The 19612-nt window shown below is 34.8% G+C and overlaps 1 protein-coding gene across 2 annotated transcripts in view; it reads right to left on the bottom strand.

The window, feature by feature from the left end:
• Positions 1 to 6128: 6128 nt before the first annotated feature.
• Positions 6129 to 19612, bottom strand: part of LOC126892555 (irregular chiasm C-roughest protein-like) — an 821138-nt gene continuing 807654 nt past the window's right edge. For both annotated transcript variants that reach the window (XM_050662121.1, XM_050662119.1), the window contains 3 exons: positions 18291 to 18550; positions 15983 to 16256; positions 6129 to 9946 (listed from right to left, as the gene is read on the bottom strand). In XM_050662121.1, the coding sequence (XP_050518078.1) occupies positions 9660 to 9946; positions 15983 to 16256; positions 18291 to 18550 (821 nt within the window). In that variant the 3' untranslated portion in view covers positions 6129 to 9659. The remainder of the gene's footprint in view (positions 9947 to 15982; positions 16257 to 18290; positions 18551 to 19612) is intronic.

The raw sequence follows: 19612 nt of genomic DNA on the forward strand, positions 1-19612 counted from the left end.
TAATATGAGAACTAAAGAGTTTTTTTAAATGTTGTATCTTGAATTATTACTCTAAGTGTGCAAAATAATGAAACAAATAAAAACAGTAATAATATATGTACTATAAAAATTAATGCAATTTACATTACTAGATTATATTTATTTTAAGACATAATTTTAACAATTTAGGTCTCCACGAAATATAAACTGTGTCAAAAATATTATTTATCCTCATGTTGGTTCGTTAAATTGATAAACGTAATTTCAATTGTAACTGTAATAAAATTTAGTTTCCATGTTAACAAAAATAGACACACTAATTCAATTTTGACTTTACGAATATGAAGTTACGAACTGTCGCCGTTACGAAATCATCCGTTACAATTTGTGGCGTGTAGAACTGTCGTGTTACGAGATGTCTTGTCACGAATTTATTCATGATGCAGCATATCGTTGGATCGAAATCATCTCAAAAAATATACATACGTGTTAGATTTTACTATACAAAAAATATCTTTGGTATATATTTCAAATTTATAACAAGAAACATTATTAAGTTTTAATGTTAGATAACAATTAATCAATAAAATGAATAACACTAGAAGCTGATTAATGTCGATTCTATAAAAAGGTTCTATAAAAAACGTACTGACGTAGATTGTAGCTTTTGTGACAACTTTTCTCTACTGTAATAAATTTTAACAGTATCTGTAAAATAAATTGTAATATTCAGAGGATAAGAATATACAGTATTGGAAATCTTTTTTCGGAACATAGGACCTTTCAATGCAATAAGTTAGATTCTTGATTTGCAATTAACCGGTGTAAATTTCAAGACATGTCGCGATGTTTCATATCTAATTCATTTGTTCGACTGCACCCAACCGAGATCTCTGATTTTCAATTAACGAAAAAAAATTTCCAATACTCTATCTATATATTAACATATCTGATTGATATTTTTGTTTTGTAACTGTCTTGGTTTGTTAATGGTTCCATTTTATATTTTCTTTTGCATATCTTCTACTGTATGTTCACATGGGTTCAAATCGAGTTCACGAGGCGGACACATGTGACAATATGTTTATAACACCTGCAGGAAGTATAAATCCGTCAACAGACAGATAAGGGTCGTCAATTTTCTTAACCTATCTGTTTTGCTAATAGTTTTTGATACTTTACGTTTACTCTTGATTTAGATCCTACCCTCGTTATAAGCTTCCTCTCTCTCCAGTTCAATTCCACCTTGTGGAGTATTGGGCGCTTATGCGTTTCTTGGCGAAAACTGTAAGATTCCTGACTGGCCCGGTCATGCATCATCTTTCTTGTTTATTCGCAGGATGAACTATGTAAGAGTTCGTTCCATTCTCTTCCATTTCTTGCTCTGTTTTAACCTCACCCCGTCTTAATCCAATTTGTTCGTATTCTAGTTCTTTTCCAGCTGTTGTTTGACCTTACTATCTTTATATATATTTCTTTTTATAGTATTCCTTCTATATTTGTATTATTTTTTTGTACTTTTCCTGTTAGGTTTCATATTATTGTATATTGAGTTCGTAGGTCGTTTTATTGCGCTGCTTTTTCTGATATATTTAGCATCGTTTTTATGTAGTTTCTTATCTTTTCTGGCTTGTTTTTTTCTTCTGCGTTAAAAAAAAACACTTCTGACTAAAACTGTGCTGCTTTTTTGATTTTTCTCTTTTTCATATGTTTCTCTCATGGCTATTGGCGTATCTTGCCATTATACTCTGTGCTTATTGTCCCATGTTTGCATGATAAGTGCCTTTTTTCGCCTTGTGCATTTCTCCAGTCCGTAGAGTAATACGAAACGTATGTAGCATCCCACATATTACAAGATCAAGTTTTAACACAGAGTATTATTAATACTTGATAATGATCATAATTAAGTATATTAAAATATTACATTAAGGGCCGGTTGTTCGAACGCTAATCAACAATGATCACTATCAAATATTTAATTACTGTCACCAACTGTCAATGTCAACTTTTATTGGGTTGCTGAAAACATAATTGATTATAATTATGAGATTAGTTAATCAATTAACATAACAATTATTAACATAATTGATTAAGTAATTTCATAATTGTAATCAATAATTATGATTTCAGCAACCCAAGCAAAATTGAGATTGACAGTTGGTGACAGTAATTAAATATTTGATAATGATCATTGTTGATTAGCGTTCGAACAACCGGCCCTAAGTTATTCTTCAAGGAATACCTTGATGACCAATTCTTCATGTTTAAAATTTTCATAGCATGATAATTTACACTATTTACTAATATTATTCTTCTTCTTTTTAAAGTGCCTATCCGTTCCGGATGTTGGCGATCATCATGGCTATCTTGACTTTGTTTGTCGTGTTATACCACTTTCGTAAATTTTGAAGCTAGGAAATGCGCCTTCTTCCCGGTCCCCTTTTACCATTTACCTTCCCTTGGAGAATCAGTTGGAGAAGGCCGTAACGTTCTTGATTTCTCTTTACATGTCCTAGATATTCTAATTTTTTTGTTTTAATGGTTATGAGAATTTCACACTCCTTCCCCATTCTACGCAGGACTTCCACATTAGTAATTCGGTCAAACCAGGATATACGTAAGATGCGCCTATAACACCACATTTCGAAAGCTTCGAGCCGGTTCATAGATGCAACAGTTAGTGTCCACGCTTCCATTCCGTAGAGCAGAACAGTGAATATGTAGCATTTCAACAGACGGTATTTTGTTTTTAATGATATGTCTTGACTGTTGAAAATGGGTCTCATTCTAACGTATGCTGCTTTTGCTTTTATTATTCGCTGTTTAATTTCTGTTGAGTGGTCCCATTGGCTATTTAAATTCGTACCCAGATATGTAAATTGCTCAACTCTTTCGATATTCTGTTGGTTGGTTGTAAGTTGAGCGTTTAGTGTTGGTTTTTTAGTAATTGTCATAAATTTGGTCTTCTTTATGTTAAGAGCTAGTCCGTATCTGTTGCTGACTTCTGTTAAACGATTTGTTAATATCTGTAAATCATGCAGATTATCGGCAAAAACTATGGTGTCATCTGCATATCTAATGTTATTCAACCATTCACCATTTATTAATACTCCTTTCGCACAACCGTCTAAAGTTTCCTTAATAAATACCCATTCAGAGTAAATATTGAGTAGTAGTGGAGATAAAATACAGCCCTGTCGTACTCCTCGTTCTATTGAAATTTTATCAGTTAACTAGTTTCCTATTTTGATTTTGGCCGTTTGATTGTAATAAATGTTTCTAATAATTCTTAGATCTTTGTTGTCAATTCCAATTTCTTGCATTAGAGTTATTAATTGTCATGTTTTACTCTGTCAAATGCTTTCTGGTAATCAACTAATATTATTACCGACCATACCATAATTTCAGAAGTGACATATTCGTCTTGGTGACGAGGCCTTTCATGCTTGACCATGGTTGCTAATTATTGTGTGAGATGAGCAAGTCTCATCAGGTACTTAAGTTTAAGATACACAAAAGATCCCCGCGTGGTACACATTTCTCAGTGTGGAAAAGTCTTTAAGACAAAACGTTCCTGTTATACGCCCTATTTACTATTTATTTCAAATAAGAGAAAGACTAACTAAGAAAACTGCTTTATCTGTCATATTATAAGTTTTGGATTTTCCTCGTTGTTCAATAGTGATAACGACAAAATTGATTCTTATAAATAAATTGTTCTATGCTTTTAATAAAGCCACAATCTACACCGTCTTCAACATTTTTCACAAAACCTCTTCCTATTTATTTAAAAACGTGTTCAAAAGTAAACTTTTTGGAAGCTCTTCACAAAAATATATCTAGTCTCAAGACAACACCATGAGTGATGAAATTTCGAATTGACATATGACATAAAACCAGTCTGATATGACTGATTTTGATATGTACACTATTAGTATTTGTTTTGTGAAGAATGCACATTTCTGGAGATATGTGCTACCGAAGATATACGTTATTTTATTAGTTAAGAAAATGATGTTATAAAATATGCATTCCGTAGATTTGTTGAGGTCGTTCTTATAGTTTGACACGTCCGCACAATGGCTAAAATCAACCATAGAACACAACTAATAAAACAATTATATTTTTTCAAAAATATTTGATGTTAGTGATACCTTATAATGTAATAACAAAGATGCAAATTGGCAGTGCACCTCTTTTGACATTTTAAGTCCATTATAAACTACTGAATCCATTGTTGAACTAATAAAAATAATAAAAGAAAGTCTAAGATCGACCAAAGATTCAAGAGGAACAGTAACCACTGGAGTGGACCATAAATCCACTGCGGAAATTTGTCTCACTCCCTTAAAAAAATAAAAACTTTTTGTAAAGTTTGTTTAGCAGTAAATGGTTGACTTCAATTAGTGCGGTCGTAAATATTATTAAATTTATCTGACTTGGCCCATTGTTAAGACCGGTCCGGAGCGATAAGAAAACGAGGTAGACAGAGTTGGTCTTTTGACAATTAACACTGACTAGACGGTACTCCTATAATAAAGCAAAGGATCCACAAAATTTACAATAATTACGACGACAAAAAAACGGATGTAAAATATATTGCTTTGCCTTATATACCCGAAATTAATGTTTTCAGTGAGTTTTAAAATAAATTAAATCAACATTAAGAAATGAAGATTGACAAATTTTACCAGGAAACATATTTAAATTTTACCTGAAACCGGGCCTTTTATACTATTATCGGTTAACCCAGGATGTTTATAGTCGGTACTAATTGAAGTCAACCATTTACTGCTAAACAAACTTTACATATTCGTTTGGCTAAACACAGGAGAAACTATCACTTTGGTTAATGAGAGTAGTCAGTTGCAGAAAAGATACAAAGACAATCATCAAATTTTATACGAAGACCCAAAGATAAAGGTGCACATATGTTCAGACAGTTTGTCTAAATACAAAAAGACCCAATCAACTTCAATCGTAAAGAAGAGCATCTGCATATAAACAGGATGCGGATCTCAGCGCTTCGAAACACAAAACCGCATCTCAGAAGTTCCAAAAATTTCAGTACACATTCAGTCCACACAATTAATCATGGGATCACTCGGAGTCTACACATAACACAGATAATCGAAGATCATTTATTAGTAAACGATATAAAATTAACTTTGTTACAGCTATATGTATGAGTTGAGTAGACAATTAGACTTCATAAAAGTGAAAATCCTATTAGAAGGTTACTATAGGGCTTTTCATCGATTGTCATTTGTTTCGAGCTTCTGTCATATTTTGTATAATCTGTGTATAATATTAATATTCACGGATTACACGACATTTGACAGAAGCTCGAAACAAATGACTGTGAATGAAAAGCCCTATAGAGATAGCATAAAATTGAGAGCTGTAAGGAAGCAGGGCCTCGATTTTTGACCTTTCGCTTCGTTATCGAACGTATTCGCTTCGTATCTGTTTAGTATACGAAGCGAATAAATTCGATAACGAAGCGAAGGGTCAAAAATTGAGGTCGTCTGGATCTGAACATAAGGAAAACCAAAATACTCGTAATAAGTAGAATTTAAAACCGTCTATATATTAGTACCAAACTGGAGCAAGTTGATCAAATTGTTTACCTTGGATATAAGTTAAATTGAATGCAGAGGCATGTGATGTAACAAAGAACTAAATTTGGCACTGCGGAACTGCCTACTTCGCTGCTATGTGCGCTTACTTTATGGGGTCGAGACTTAAACTGCCAATAAAAGTAATCTAAATCCTCTTGAGGCCTTAGAAATTTGGTGCCAAAAAAGAACTTTAAAAGTTTCTTAAGGCAGAATAAGAATTAAGCATAAGAATTCTTAGATATTACGTTTTTAGTGTCCTTCTCTGCGGAGTAGAAAGTTGAGTCTTACAGAAGATGCCATAAAACGATTAGGGGCGTTTGAAATGTGGTGCTTCCAACGTATGTTGAGGGTCGCATATATACACCACACAACTAACATGACTATTCTCCAGAGGATAAGAAAAGACAGAGAAATTATTAACACCGTTGTTTAAGCTCAAATATTCAATTTTCATATCCGATATTAAACAATCTTTTTATCACCCCGTATATCACATTAAAGCAATTCTTCTGCAATGCTTCTTCTTCTTCTTCTTCAGCCTGTGTTCGTCCACTGCTGGACATAGGCCTCTTCCATTTGCTTCCATCGATTTCTACTCTTGGCCATTCTCATCCACTGCTTGCCCGCGACTTGTTTGATATCATCTGCCCACCTCTTCTGCGGTCTACCTACTCCTCGCCTGTTCTCTCTTGGCCTCCAGTTTGTTAGTCTCTGTGTCCACTTTCGGGATTATCCCGAGCAACATGTCCGACCCATTGCCACTTGAGCCTTGCTATACGTTCTGCGACATCAGTAATCTTTGTTCTTTCACGAATGTCGATATTTCGAATTCTGTCTCTCAAACTAATCCCTAGCATGGCCCTCTCCATCGCTCTTTGGGTTGTACTGAGCTGCTCTAAGGTTTTCTTTGTAAAGGCCATGGTCTCCAGTCCATATGTGGTTACGGGCAAGACACATTTTTGTCATAAACTCTACGTTTTAGACACATTGGTATATCTTTATTCTTCAAGATAAAGCTTAACTTGCCGAAAGCTACCCAAGACAATTGTATGCGTCTTTTTATTTCGGCTATTTGGTTTTCTTCGCCGATTTTAATGGTATGTCCCAGATATACAGTGGTCTACATTTTCAAGACTGACGTTGTCAATAACAAGATTAGTGTGTACATTACTCATATTTTTGTTTTCTGAAGATTAATTTTGAGACCTATTTTATTTGACTGCTGATTTAATTCCTTCATCATTTGCTCCAGTTCCTTGATATCTGTACTGAATAATACTATGTAGTCCGCAAACCTCAAATGACTCAAACGTACACCATCAATGTTTAGACCGTTTTCGTCCAAGTCTAGCTGTTTGAATACATTTTCCAATGCTAAGGTAAAAGATTATGGTAAAATAGTATAATACCTTGTCTAATACCTTTACCAAGGCGTATTTTTTTGGTTTTTTAGTCTTCATTGATTTTGATGTGGAATGTGGCCTGTTCATAAGTGAGTGGCCTGTTCATGAGTGTAGTGTACCGTGAGTCTATTCGAGCATCCCTTAGGGCTGACAAAAAGGACCAGGTTTCAATACTATAGAAAGCCTTGTGAAAGTCAATAAATGCCATATATAAAGGTACACTATATTCTGTGGTGTTTTCTACCAGTGTTCTGATGGTTTGTAAGTGATCATTAGTACCAAACCCTTTTCGAAATCCCGCCGGTTCAACCGGTTGATATAAATCAAGTTTTTGTATTATGCGGTTGGTTATTATTCTTGTTAGCAATTTGTATAAGTGTGACAACAAACTTATAGGTCTGTAACCTAAATTTAAACATGCCCGGGCTGCTAATTTAGTTAACTATTACAAATTTACTAATCTACGTATTCTTACTGTCTTACATGTATGAAAGATAAACTGATACTCGTTTGAAGTCACATCCTGACTGTTTGATGTGAATCGATGTAATGATCTGAATGAATGTTCTTTCTTAGCGGCAATATGTATTTTATGGGTCAGAACCCACGCGTATTATTTATTACCAAATATTAAGATAACAAAGAAATTATATTGTCATCAAAATTAATGTGCAATTATCCAAACTTATTGTTTATGATTTGTAATAGTTAACTAAATTAGCAGAGCCCGCACATGTTTAAATATAATAACAAATTGCGTTAATGTGATATACGGAGTGATAAAAATATTGTTTAATATCGGATATGAAAATTGAATATTTGAGATTAAACACCATAAAGAACAGAAAATTGGCTTACTTCGACCACAGTAAGCGTAATAATAAATACCGACTTCTACAGTTGTTTTTACAAAGCAAGATTGAGGGTAAGAGAGGCCCTGGACCTAGACGTATACAGAGGTGTAACCAGGATGATCCTAAGGGGGGGTTACAACTAGTTGATGGTCTCTGGGGGTATGGAATAGTAATGGTGTTAAGCGTATAGAGCTCAAAGTACATCCAAATGGGGGGGGGTTATAACCCCCTGGTTACGCCTAAGGACGTATATCCTGGCTGGTCAATCTTAGGAACTGGACTGGTCTGACGTGAACTGATCTATTTCGAGCTGCTGTGAATAGAATAAGATGGGTCAATGCGGTCGCCAACATCACTAGAAGATATGCACCTTTAGAAGAAATTGTCAATAAAGTCACGATAGCGAATATGGTAGCCAATATGAAATTCAACGATCGATAACGGTCATGGAACTAGAAGAAGAACAGAAACAATTCTTAAACTCCAACGTGGCCCGAGCCATTTCAATAATTAGTACGATTTATTTTTCGAACAAGTTCGTTTTACATTAAAGAAAAACAAAAAAAAAACTATGAAACCGACCTCATCAAATCAGCACAAAACAACTCCATTTTACTTTTCTGATTAAGTTTTAATCAACGATTGTTCTCAATTAATTTAATTGTCTAGTAAAAATGTACAGTAGTAGCGTTCGGCTTGGGTACTAATCCAAATATGAACAATTTCCTCATTTCATTTAATATTCCTAAAGAAAAAAATCAATTTATTATTATTCAGTCTTCTCGTCATAAATTCACTTATTTTAACATCACCTCGAAAACTGCAAATTTTAATACGTTCAACAGAGCGTGGATGGTAAAAGAGACACTGAATGTTGAGCTTTTTACTAGAATCATACTGCTTGTTTGTAAAATCTACTATCCAAGTCACAACTTTACTGCAGCTAAAAGGACTCAAGCCGTACCTGCTCCCTGAGATTAATGTCAGGAAGGGGTACCAGAGTAACCAGAGAGCATATTCTGAACCTAAGACAGATCATCGAAAAGTCAAGGGAATTCAATGTAAGCAAATGTGTGTTTTATTGATTACTGTAAAGCATTCGACGATGTCAGATGGGACAAAATGTGGACATACCTAGGAAATGGGCGCTCTAAAACACCCAGTGACATTTCTAATAAACCTCTAAGTATGTAAAAAACTCAGCAAAAGTGAGGCACGTGAAGAACTGTCGGGTTGACGTTCAGGGTTGATAAAGGTATAAGGCAGAGCTGCGTAATAAGTCCCATTTTGTTTAACATATACGGAGAAGCATATATTGCAGGGGAAGGCGCAGGGAGCGAAAGCCCGAGAAAGATCACCAACAAGATATGTGGACCACCTTTCAAAAGAGGTCGGATCTCCACTAAACCTTTGCTTAAGAGTTGCAGAGAGTAGAAACTGATGGAGACAGTTTAAAGAAAGGACCCATGTGCTACAGCGTGATCGGCACCCAACTTAAGTAACTCAATCAAGGACACTGTGCTTACAAAAACTCTTCGATAGTTATATAATAACTGGCGAAGCAACTGTTGATTTAATAAAGTAATAAATCGATAAAAAATGAATATGTTGCAACTAATAAAAAAATGTACATGACGATTGGATAGCTGGTGATAGTTTTGTATAGTCTACAAGAAAGCACAGCCAGCAAATTAAATCAGCGACTTTTGTGTACTAAAACCTCAACATTCAGGCCTTTTTACCAATTCAAATCTTTTGATTATTAACATTTTCACCTAAATCACACTTTCAGTCAAAAAACACTACACATGAGTCGCCATCGTCCCTCGTTTTAGCGTCGCCATATTAGAATTGGGCACTATGTACTGACTCGTGGGAGAGTTCGGCAATCGAGTAACTTGTGGCACGGACCCGTTGGAACCGTTCGCCACCACTGTGTTCACCACGTTGGCACTGGCGGTTATCATGGCACTAGAACTGATTAGTCTGGAATTCTCCCTGGAGTAGGGCGGAGGGGCCGGCGTGGCTGAGGGGTTCGCCGTGTTGGGCGTTGGCAGACCCACGCTCGGGTTCCTGAGGTAGGGGTTACCTGTAAACAGAAAAACATGTAAATCTAAGATCATCACTCAATAACAAATACTATTTACAATGTTATAGTAACCACTTAAGTTGAAAACCGTAGTGTAATACAAACACACAAGTTCAAATAACAACTAGGAATGTTAATGTTATCACTCAGTTTTGAATTAGTCTGGCTAAAGGTATAAAAATAATCGAGCATCCCATTTAATTTCATTCTGAGTCCTTCGACAAGATTACACATGATATTACGTAATTAATTCAGTCAGTACAGTTTTATTAGTGAAAAAACTCACCATCTGTGGTAAGTTTAATTATTCTTTTTTAATTTATTTAAATATGGTATTAAAGAAAAATATGTTTCTTTAGAGACGTTTTAGACGTCAAGCGTCAGGTTTAACATAGACTATACAATGAAATGACCAGTTCTGAGAGAGAACAATGAAAAAATCTACAAATAATGTTACATCAGTTCAAAAGTCTACGGAATTCAATTTGAAAATTTTGCCACAAAAGGCTATAAAAGTTAAAAAAGTAATAATATCAACACAACCAAGAAAATACAAAATTAAGATTGGAAACCAAATGATAGAATCAGTATTAAAATTTAAATATCTTGCCGGTAATATTGAGAAATTAATGTAACCCGGAAAAGCAGCAAGAATCCTAAGAAGAATAATAATCAAAAATCATACAGAAGTAAAAAATTTCGTTTGTATAATGGTATAAAAAGTTTATTAAAAAACTATTAAAATGTCATCCAAATGGATTGCAAAACGTATTCGATCTAAATCAGATCATCTTCAGTGCGTTCAATAATAAAAAAAATTGGAGAAAATATGGAGTAATTAGATCAGAAACATGTGCAGCGTAGACAAGATAAATAAGTGGATCAGTGTAAATGACTCGAAACAAGCCATCAATCGGAAGAAACTTAGCTAGATCTAGAAACCGATGGAATATTCTCAGATAATAATATGGAAAACAGTTAAAAACAAGGAGCGCTATTTTTAAGTCAGAAGAAGACATTGAATTAAAAAATATTTATTGCTTTCTCCGTTGTAGTGTCATTTTGATATTATAAACTTAAATAATCTTCCCAATTAAAATTTTACTCGATATAATAATACAGAATATGATATCTACGAAGGTTATTACATTTTTGTTTTCACCCAATTTTGAAAAAATGTGAAAACTTTGAATTATCCACGTCCGTCTGTCTGTCTGTGAACACAACTCCTCCGTCATTATACCAGATAGGCTGTTTGTCCGTCTGTCCGTCCGACCGCGAACATAACTCCTCCGTCATTATACCCGGTAGAATGACAAATGAGGTGTCAAATGAAAGCTTATAATCCGAGGATGGTACTAAAGGTGAGTTTGACCTAGGCTGTATGTCCGTTCGACCGCGAATATAACTCTTCCGTCATTATACCAGGTAGAATGACAAAATGAGGTGTCAAATGAAAGCTTATATTCCAAGGATGGTACTAAAGGTGAGAATTTTGACCTAGGACTTCCGGTTTTAGAAATGCGACCAGAAGTACTTTTTTAAAGTCAGCGGAAAAGTACAAGTGATATATTATTCGACGCGCTTTCGCAAGACGAGAACAAATATATACTTCCGGTTTCATGACTGTCTGTCCGTCCGCGAATCTCATCCGTTATTAATACAGATATAATGACAAATGAGGTGTCGAATGAAAGCTTATAACCCAAGTACTGTTTTAAAGTCACCGAAATAGTATAAGCGATATATTGTTCCACGTGCCTTAGCAAGATGAGAACAAATTGTAAAATTTTTGTTTTTATATAATTTCCGGTTAAAAAGTTTTAACCAGAAGTGCCATTATAGTATCAAAAAGTTGAGTTTGAATCTTTAGTTCCGGTTTTGAAGTCATTTCTGTTTAAGCAATGATGACCCAAAGTTTAGTAAAAATGACTCAAAATTAGTAAAATCGTATATCAATCGACGCAAAGTTACACGAAGAGTTCAAAAATCGACTTCCAGTTCTACTTTCGATTACTTTTGGTGAAAACCTATGCCTAACGTAGTCCAATTACTTGTTCAAATAACGTGTTAAACCAAATTACAGATTCTTTATTTTTTAATTCTAATTTTCGAAGAAGATCGTCATACCTCACAACGCCAGCAAGAAAATCAAAATGTGACGGAGTAAAAATTTCTAAATTTTTATTCAAAATTGGATCGTGTTTGTTGGCCGAATACATTGGTTAATTAAACTCACTGTCCATTATTTCATCATTATGTTTAGCTCCAAATAACGACCGTCAGTATGCAGCTGTTCCAGCAATGGTATTAAATCAGAATTGTAGGGTTGAATCCAGTGTCGGACCTATCCACTAAGATACGAATATATCAAAAAAGAAAATTTTAAAATCGGATTTTATAACATTAAATCAATAAAAAGTACTTATACTCGTTTTAAACCAGAAATATAAAGCTAGTTCACTCCCTCCCCCCCGCGGTGCATCTTGTCAAATGCGATGATTACAAGTACAAGTGTGCAGACATATCTAAAACTGCGAAGGTCACTCAGGTAGCAAATCAGGGAGGGGTGACTTTAGTTGAACGCATTTTTGCAAAGAGTAAACATCAATTGAATCAAACAAATTAAACGGTTAAATGCTTGCCAGTGTCAGTTTTCCAGTTTAAAAAAATTGCCAAAGAAGGTCGTGATATAGAGATATACAATTTTAATCTTACTGAATTACAGGTTCCCTTTGTTAAAAAGATTTATCGAAGATTTGTAGAACAATTGAATTACAAATGTAGCAGAGAAAGTATGAGACAGGAATTTCACCAGCTTGGGTTTTGTTGGAAAAAGTCATCAGATAATAGAAAAATATTGATTGGGAAACACGACATTAGACATTTAATACTGGCAGTATCTCATCATCATCATCATTATCATTCCTCAACCTCGTGCATCCAATGTTGGATATAGTTCTTCTCCATATTCTTCCATTGTTCTTAATTTGGTGACTTCTGTATCCAATTTTCCACTGTTTTTTTCAAGTCATCCATCCATTTTTTCGGTGGTCTCCCTCGGTGTCTTTTACCTTCTCTAGGTCTCCATTATATGAGTCTTTTGGTCAACCTATTATCATTTAAACGTGTTACATGTCCAGCCCATCTCCATTTGGCTTGTGCAATTTTTTCTATGACATCTGAAACTTTAGTCCTCTTTCTCACTATCCAACTTGGGCTACTTGGTACCATATCTCTTTTTGTTATTCCCAACAGTGCTCTTTCCATTTTTCTTTGGGTTATTCTCAATTTATTTGCAGAATGTTTAGTCAAAGTTATGGTTTCGAAACCAGATGTTATTACTAGGAGTAAGCATTGGTTGTAAACTTTTTTCTTCAAGCAAATCGCTAGCGTTCCTTTTAGAGTATGTCGCATCTTGCCAAATGTTGCCCATCCCAAGCCTATACGACGCTGTATTTCACAATTTTGATTGTCGTAGTCTATTCTAATTGTATGCCCTAAATAGATATGTATAGCTAAAAATCTGATGTACTTAGTGCCCATCATCTCTCATAAACTCATAACATAACTGGGAGCTGAATTGGTAATGTATTTTGTTTTTGAAGTTATACTTCTTTACGATCGAGAGTGAAATTTTATAATGACGGGCGCATGCGCACACAGACAGTATGTAGTTCGTTGCTAATCTTTCAAGATATGTATGTATCAGCGCAGTATGTACTTTCATACCCATTTATAAGAAAGACCAACTGATTGTAATAACTACCGCACTATAGCCCTGATCTCCCACGCAAGTAAAGTCCTTCTAACTATAATTAACGAGAGATAAAAATCAATACTTTTACCACAGATCCCACAAGAACAATGTGGATTTGTCTCTGGAAGAGGCACACGAGAACAAATTCTTAATCTCAGACAAATTATAGAAAAATCTAGAGAATTTAATCTAGAAACATATTTGTGCTTCGTCGACTACTCGAAAGCGTTCGATAATGTAAAGTGGCATAAAATGTAAGGAATACTGAGAGACATGGGTACCTCCGAACATCTAATATACCTGCTGAAACAACTGTATATCAACAACACAGCAAACGTAAGAGTCAACAACACATACTCCGATAATTTTAAACTAAAAGTCTGTTTTCGTCAAGGATGTATTATCTCTCCCACGTTATTCAATATATATAGCGAACACAGCATGCGCATTGTATTCGACGGATGGCTAGGAGGGATATCAGTCGGAGGCCGAAAAATCAGCAATCTCCGCTATGCTGACGACACTTTAGTACTAGCATCATCAACAAATGAACTTGAATACATCATGTACAGACTAGATATTATTAGTCGTGAATATGGACTTAAAATTAATGTACAGAAGACCAAGGTAATGATAATCGATCGAATTAGAAATAACCAGCCGGAAATACGAAACGTAGCGGGGTTTGAAGTGGTAAGCCGTTTCAATTACTTAGGTTCTGTTATCACAAACAATGCTGGATGCGAAGAAGAAATACGCCGACGCCTTACAATGGCCAGATCAGCAACGGCAAACTCACTAAAATATGGAAAGATACGGCCATAACCAGGAACACGAAACTGCGCCTGATACGGACGCTTATCTTTCCTATCGCTACCTATGCTTCAGAAACTTGGACCATTAAAAAGTCCGACTCACGACGTATAATGGCTTTTGAAATGTGGGTATACCGTAGAATGATGCGCATACCCTGGACAGCACATCGCACAAATATCTCAATATTATCAGAACTCGACATCAACACTAGGCTTACCACCATCATCAACCAAAATATATTGAGGTACTTTGGACACATTACCAGACGAAGAGAAGGTATGGAGAGGTTGGTGGTTGAAGGCAAGGTAGAGGGTAAAAGAACTCGAGGAAGATCGCCACTCCGATGGTCAGACCAAATAAAATGCGCCACCGGTTACTCTCTGTCTGAGGCAGCACACCGCGCCCAGGAGAGAGAAGAATGGATAGCAACCATTCGTCAAATACCATAACGTCACCACATCCTTACGAAGGATAAAGGATAGAGGAAGAGGATGTATCAGCGCAAATAAGTCATTAAAAGGATATATTAGTGTTTTTAGTAAGTGTAATATTTATTATAAAATTTGTGTCTTTGGATTTGTCTTCCTCGGGAATAAGATATTTTATAATAATAGTAAGTATATTTAAAGAAATGTATGTATGAGAAATCTTGTAACATGTCAAAGCAACGGGGATTTAGCTCAGTGGTAGAGCGTGTGATCGGAGATCGAGAGGTCCCTGACGATTAATATTCTTTTTTTTTTAATTTTTGGTATCGTTTTAATAAAAATTTTTTAAAAGTGGTAGGTAAGAAAGTTAGTTTAATATTTAAATAAAATACAAATAACCTGTTAAATATATTAATTTCGTTGAAATCATAATAATAGAAGTATAACTTCTTACGTGAGTACAAAGTACACACACGTTATTTTTTTGAAAGTTTATGTTCAGGCCTGCCTCTATAGGCAATAGAACAAGGCAGTATCTCAAGAACATTAAAAAAGCTAGGGAAGAAAATAAATTTGTTGTTTTCACTGATGATACTTATTTGTTAACCAGTCATACTTCAAACAAAAATGGAGGAATACTAGTAATAATGGACCTAGTAAAATGCAATAGTGGACTAGTAAAAAAACAGATGCGAGAAATTTAGCTTTCTATATTATTAATAGACGTTTGTTGATTGAAGTAATTCACAAACAATTATTAGTATTCCTTATTTGTATCTGAAATAATTGACAACAGGTATTTCACCAATATACACTGTTGCTTATTACGTCTAATATTTTGATCCATAATAAAAATATAAAAGCATTATAGCATTGTTATCAATTTTACTGTGACAGGTAACAAATAAAAATCCGAAAAACCTTTGAAACCCGATAAATCTGACAACGTCGCGTAACCAAAGTTTTCAATCAGTCTGACCTTGGCGGTTTCAGATAGTTTTGTCGACATTTATAAACAAGAGTATATCTTACCGTAAGTTGCGCTAAACCGCGGATCTATAGAAGGCAAACCCCCGTTGGGAATGGACTGATGGGATAAGTGCAAGTCTGAGAGGTCGTTCAACGGCAAACTGGACCCCGAGACCGGAAGTTGATGATTTTGGAGGGAGTTTAGTTGGAGACGAGTAGACTGAAGGCTTTCCCTTGTAGGATCCAATGAGGAAGATATTGGAGGCTGCATCATCGGCGGGTTATAGTCCCGCGCGTAATCCACGTAAGGTACATAGCCGTTGTTATTTTGACCATCCTGAAAAAAGAATAAACATTTTATATAAAATGGTATTATTTATTATTATAAAGTGGTGAGCGCGCTAATAACCGGTAAAATAACGCAAAACATATTACATTGTGAAATAAAAAGAGATGAAACTAGTAGAAGTGGTAATTATCGATATAAACATATAAATTAACATTACATTACATAGTTTCCCATCTTTAGACGTCTGTGACAGTTGTCATACTCCTCTGATACGTGTAAAGGTGGGAAACTATGTAATGTAATGTTAATTTATACGTTTATATCGATCGTTGTCCCTCTACTAGTTTTATCTCTTTTTACTTCACAATGTATTATGTTTTGCATCTTTTGCGATATTTTGCTGGCTATTAGCGCGCTCATCACTATATACCTAACATATTTGTTGTTTATCTATTAGTCCAGAAAGCCACTGCGCATCCGTTAGGAAAAATATTCTAATTCGGATTTTTTGCACAATCTTACTCAAAAAGGACTCCTTTTAACAAATTTGCATGTTGCCAGGACCAAAAGGTGGTCAAAAATTTTTTAAACGTTTTTTTTTTGTTTTTTTCCTAAAATTATTTTTTTTGCATGGAAAAAAGTTTTTTTAGGTTTTTTGGATCATTCCAAACAGAAAAGGTCTTTAGTGACTTTTCTCTAAAAATGATAGTTTTTGACATGTAAGCGATTAAAAATTGAAAAATTGCGAAATCGGCCATTTTTAACCCTCAAAACCTATGTGAAAAACTGAAAATTTGAATATTGCGAAGGTAGGTAGATATTCCTTAAACATCGATTGATGAAATCCCGAAGAGTTTTTTGCAATATAATATTCAAAACTCCTTTGTTTTTTAATTGCTAATCAAGAGTGCGCGACACTATTTTCCACCGACAGTATGGTGCAAGTGAAAGGAATAAATTCGTTATTTCGTAAACCGGCGACTTTAGGAAAAAATCCCGAAACAGGTCGATATTTATTTTTAAGTTATGATATTGTGGCATATATGGTATACTAGTGCCGTCATCCGTCTGGGCGTGATGACGTAATCGATGATTTTTTTAAATGAGAATACGGGTTGTGTGGTAGCTCATTTGAAAGGTTCTTCAATTCTCTATTCAGTAATGTAAACATTTACATAATTGTTTATACAGGGTGTCCTTCTACTTCTTTTTTGTCAAATAATTTAATTTAATAAACATTTTTTGGACACCCTGTATAATTATGTAAATGTTTATACTACTGAATAGAGAATTGAAGAACCTTTCAAATGAGCTAGCACACGACCCCTACTCTCATTTAAAAAAATCATCGATTACGTCATCACGTCCAGATGGATGACGTCACTAGTATATTGTATATGCCACAATATCATGACTTAAAAATAAAAATCGACCTGTTTCGGGATTTTTTCTTAAAGTCGCCGGTTTACGAAATAACGAATTTATTCCTTTCATTTGCACCATACTGTCGGTGGAAAATAGTGTCGCGCACGCTTGATTAGCAATTAAAAAACAAAGGAGTCTTGAATATTGTATTGCAAAAAACTCTTCGGGATTTCATCAATCGATGATTAAAGAATACCTACCTTGGCAACATTCAAATTTTCAGTTTTTCACATAGTTTTTGAGGGTTAAGAATGGCCGATTTCGCAATTTTTCAATTTTTAATCGCTTATATGTCAAAAACTATCATTTTTAGAGAAAAGTCACTAAAGACGTTTTCTGTTTGGCATGATCCAAAAAAACCTAAAAAACTTTTTTCCATGCAAAAAAAAATAATTTTAGAAAAAAAAACAAAAAAAAAACGTTTAAAAAATTTTTGACCACCTTTTGGTCCTGGCAACATGCAAATTTGTTAAAAGGAGTCCTTTTTGAGTAAGATTGTGCAAAAAATCCGAATCAGAATATTTTTCCTAGCGGATGCGCAGTGGCTTTCTGGACTATATCTCCAGTTCACACAGTAATAATAAAAATTATTTTACTTTACATTTTGAGGTTTATAACCAACAGATAATAAAAAAACAGTCTAGAATACAGTGTTACCTTTGGTGGGAAGTGAGGCTCCGTGTAGTCTGCAGAATACCTGTAGATATCCTGCCCAGGAACATTAACTGGCCCGGCTAAAGGAACACCGATTCTGGTAATGACAGACTCGCTGCCGGTTTCTGATTCAGCTCCTGGAATGTAATCCATATCACAGTGAACGTTACTATTTGAAGATCCTGTCCTCAGATCCAGCTTGAGGTCAGAGATGTTGGAACTTCGGTCTGATTCCTTGCACTGCTTCTCCATTGTGTTGACGTCTGTTAAAGCAACAACGACTTAGAAAAATGTATTCCATCAACAAGCAGATAGTGTTTCATCAACCTCTTAACTTATTTTATGCAAGGCAAAATTCGATGAAAGCGGAATGTGGTAAGCCGAAGAAATTGGGGGAATTGTGTGAATGCAGTATATACGGTACTATTTCGAGCGGCAGTTAACAGGGTATGCATAGCTATGATGATTTCCAACCTTCGACAGCAGATGGAACTTAAAGAAGAAAAAGAAGTTTCATCAACAATAAAAGAATATCAATGCAATAGATAATGTAGACAAGGTGGAAATAAGTAGAAGCATTTAAGTTAAAGCAAAAACGACTTCTAAGATCTCCAAACCTTCTTTTCGATAGAAACAGTTAAGGTTAGGTGTTGGATGAAACGGAATGGAAATGAATGAAATAAAATGTGGATACAGCTCGTACAAAATACTCGCTTTTAGAGTCTGGTGTAACTGACAATTCTTTTTTTGAAAGCTTTTTACATCAATGGCATTTTCCCTTTTCTTCTTTTTTCTACAATCTTTCTTTGTACGATATGTTGCATAACTTGATATTGATCTCCCATACTAAAAGTAGTATTATCCTATAAAAGTGCTCTTCAACCCCTGCTTGTTAATAACAGCAAGATCTCTACCGTTGATTCTGTAAAATTTCTTGGTATTTTTTTAGACAGCAACCTCAAATGGTCCCTTCATATCGATTTGTTAAGTAAGAAACTTGCCTCAGCCTGCTATGCTATAAGATCTGTTTCGAAAGAACTCAATTTAGCATCTTCTAAAATAACATATTTTTCCTTGTTCCTTGTTGATATGGTTTTCCTTTTTCGGGTTCTAGTACAGCTGTCCAATTAGATGTTATTGTTAAATTACAAAAAAGAGCAATAAGGTATCAGTTTGGCCTCAGAAGAACAACACATTGCAGAAGTTACTTCAATGATCACGGAATTTTAACCCTTCCATCTTTATATATTTTAGAAACTGTTTGCTTAATTCGTAAACACATGCATGTCTTTCCAGCAAGGCCTCATCATGACTACTCCACCAGA

This window comes from Diabrotica virgifera, chromosome 9 (genome assembly GCF_917563875.1).
Source record: "Diabrotica virgifera virgifera chromosome 9, PGI_DIABVI_V3a".
Taxonomy (NCBI): Eukaryota; Metazoa; Arthropoda; class Insecta; order Coleoptera; family Chrysomelidae; genus Diabrotica; species Diabrotica virgifera.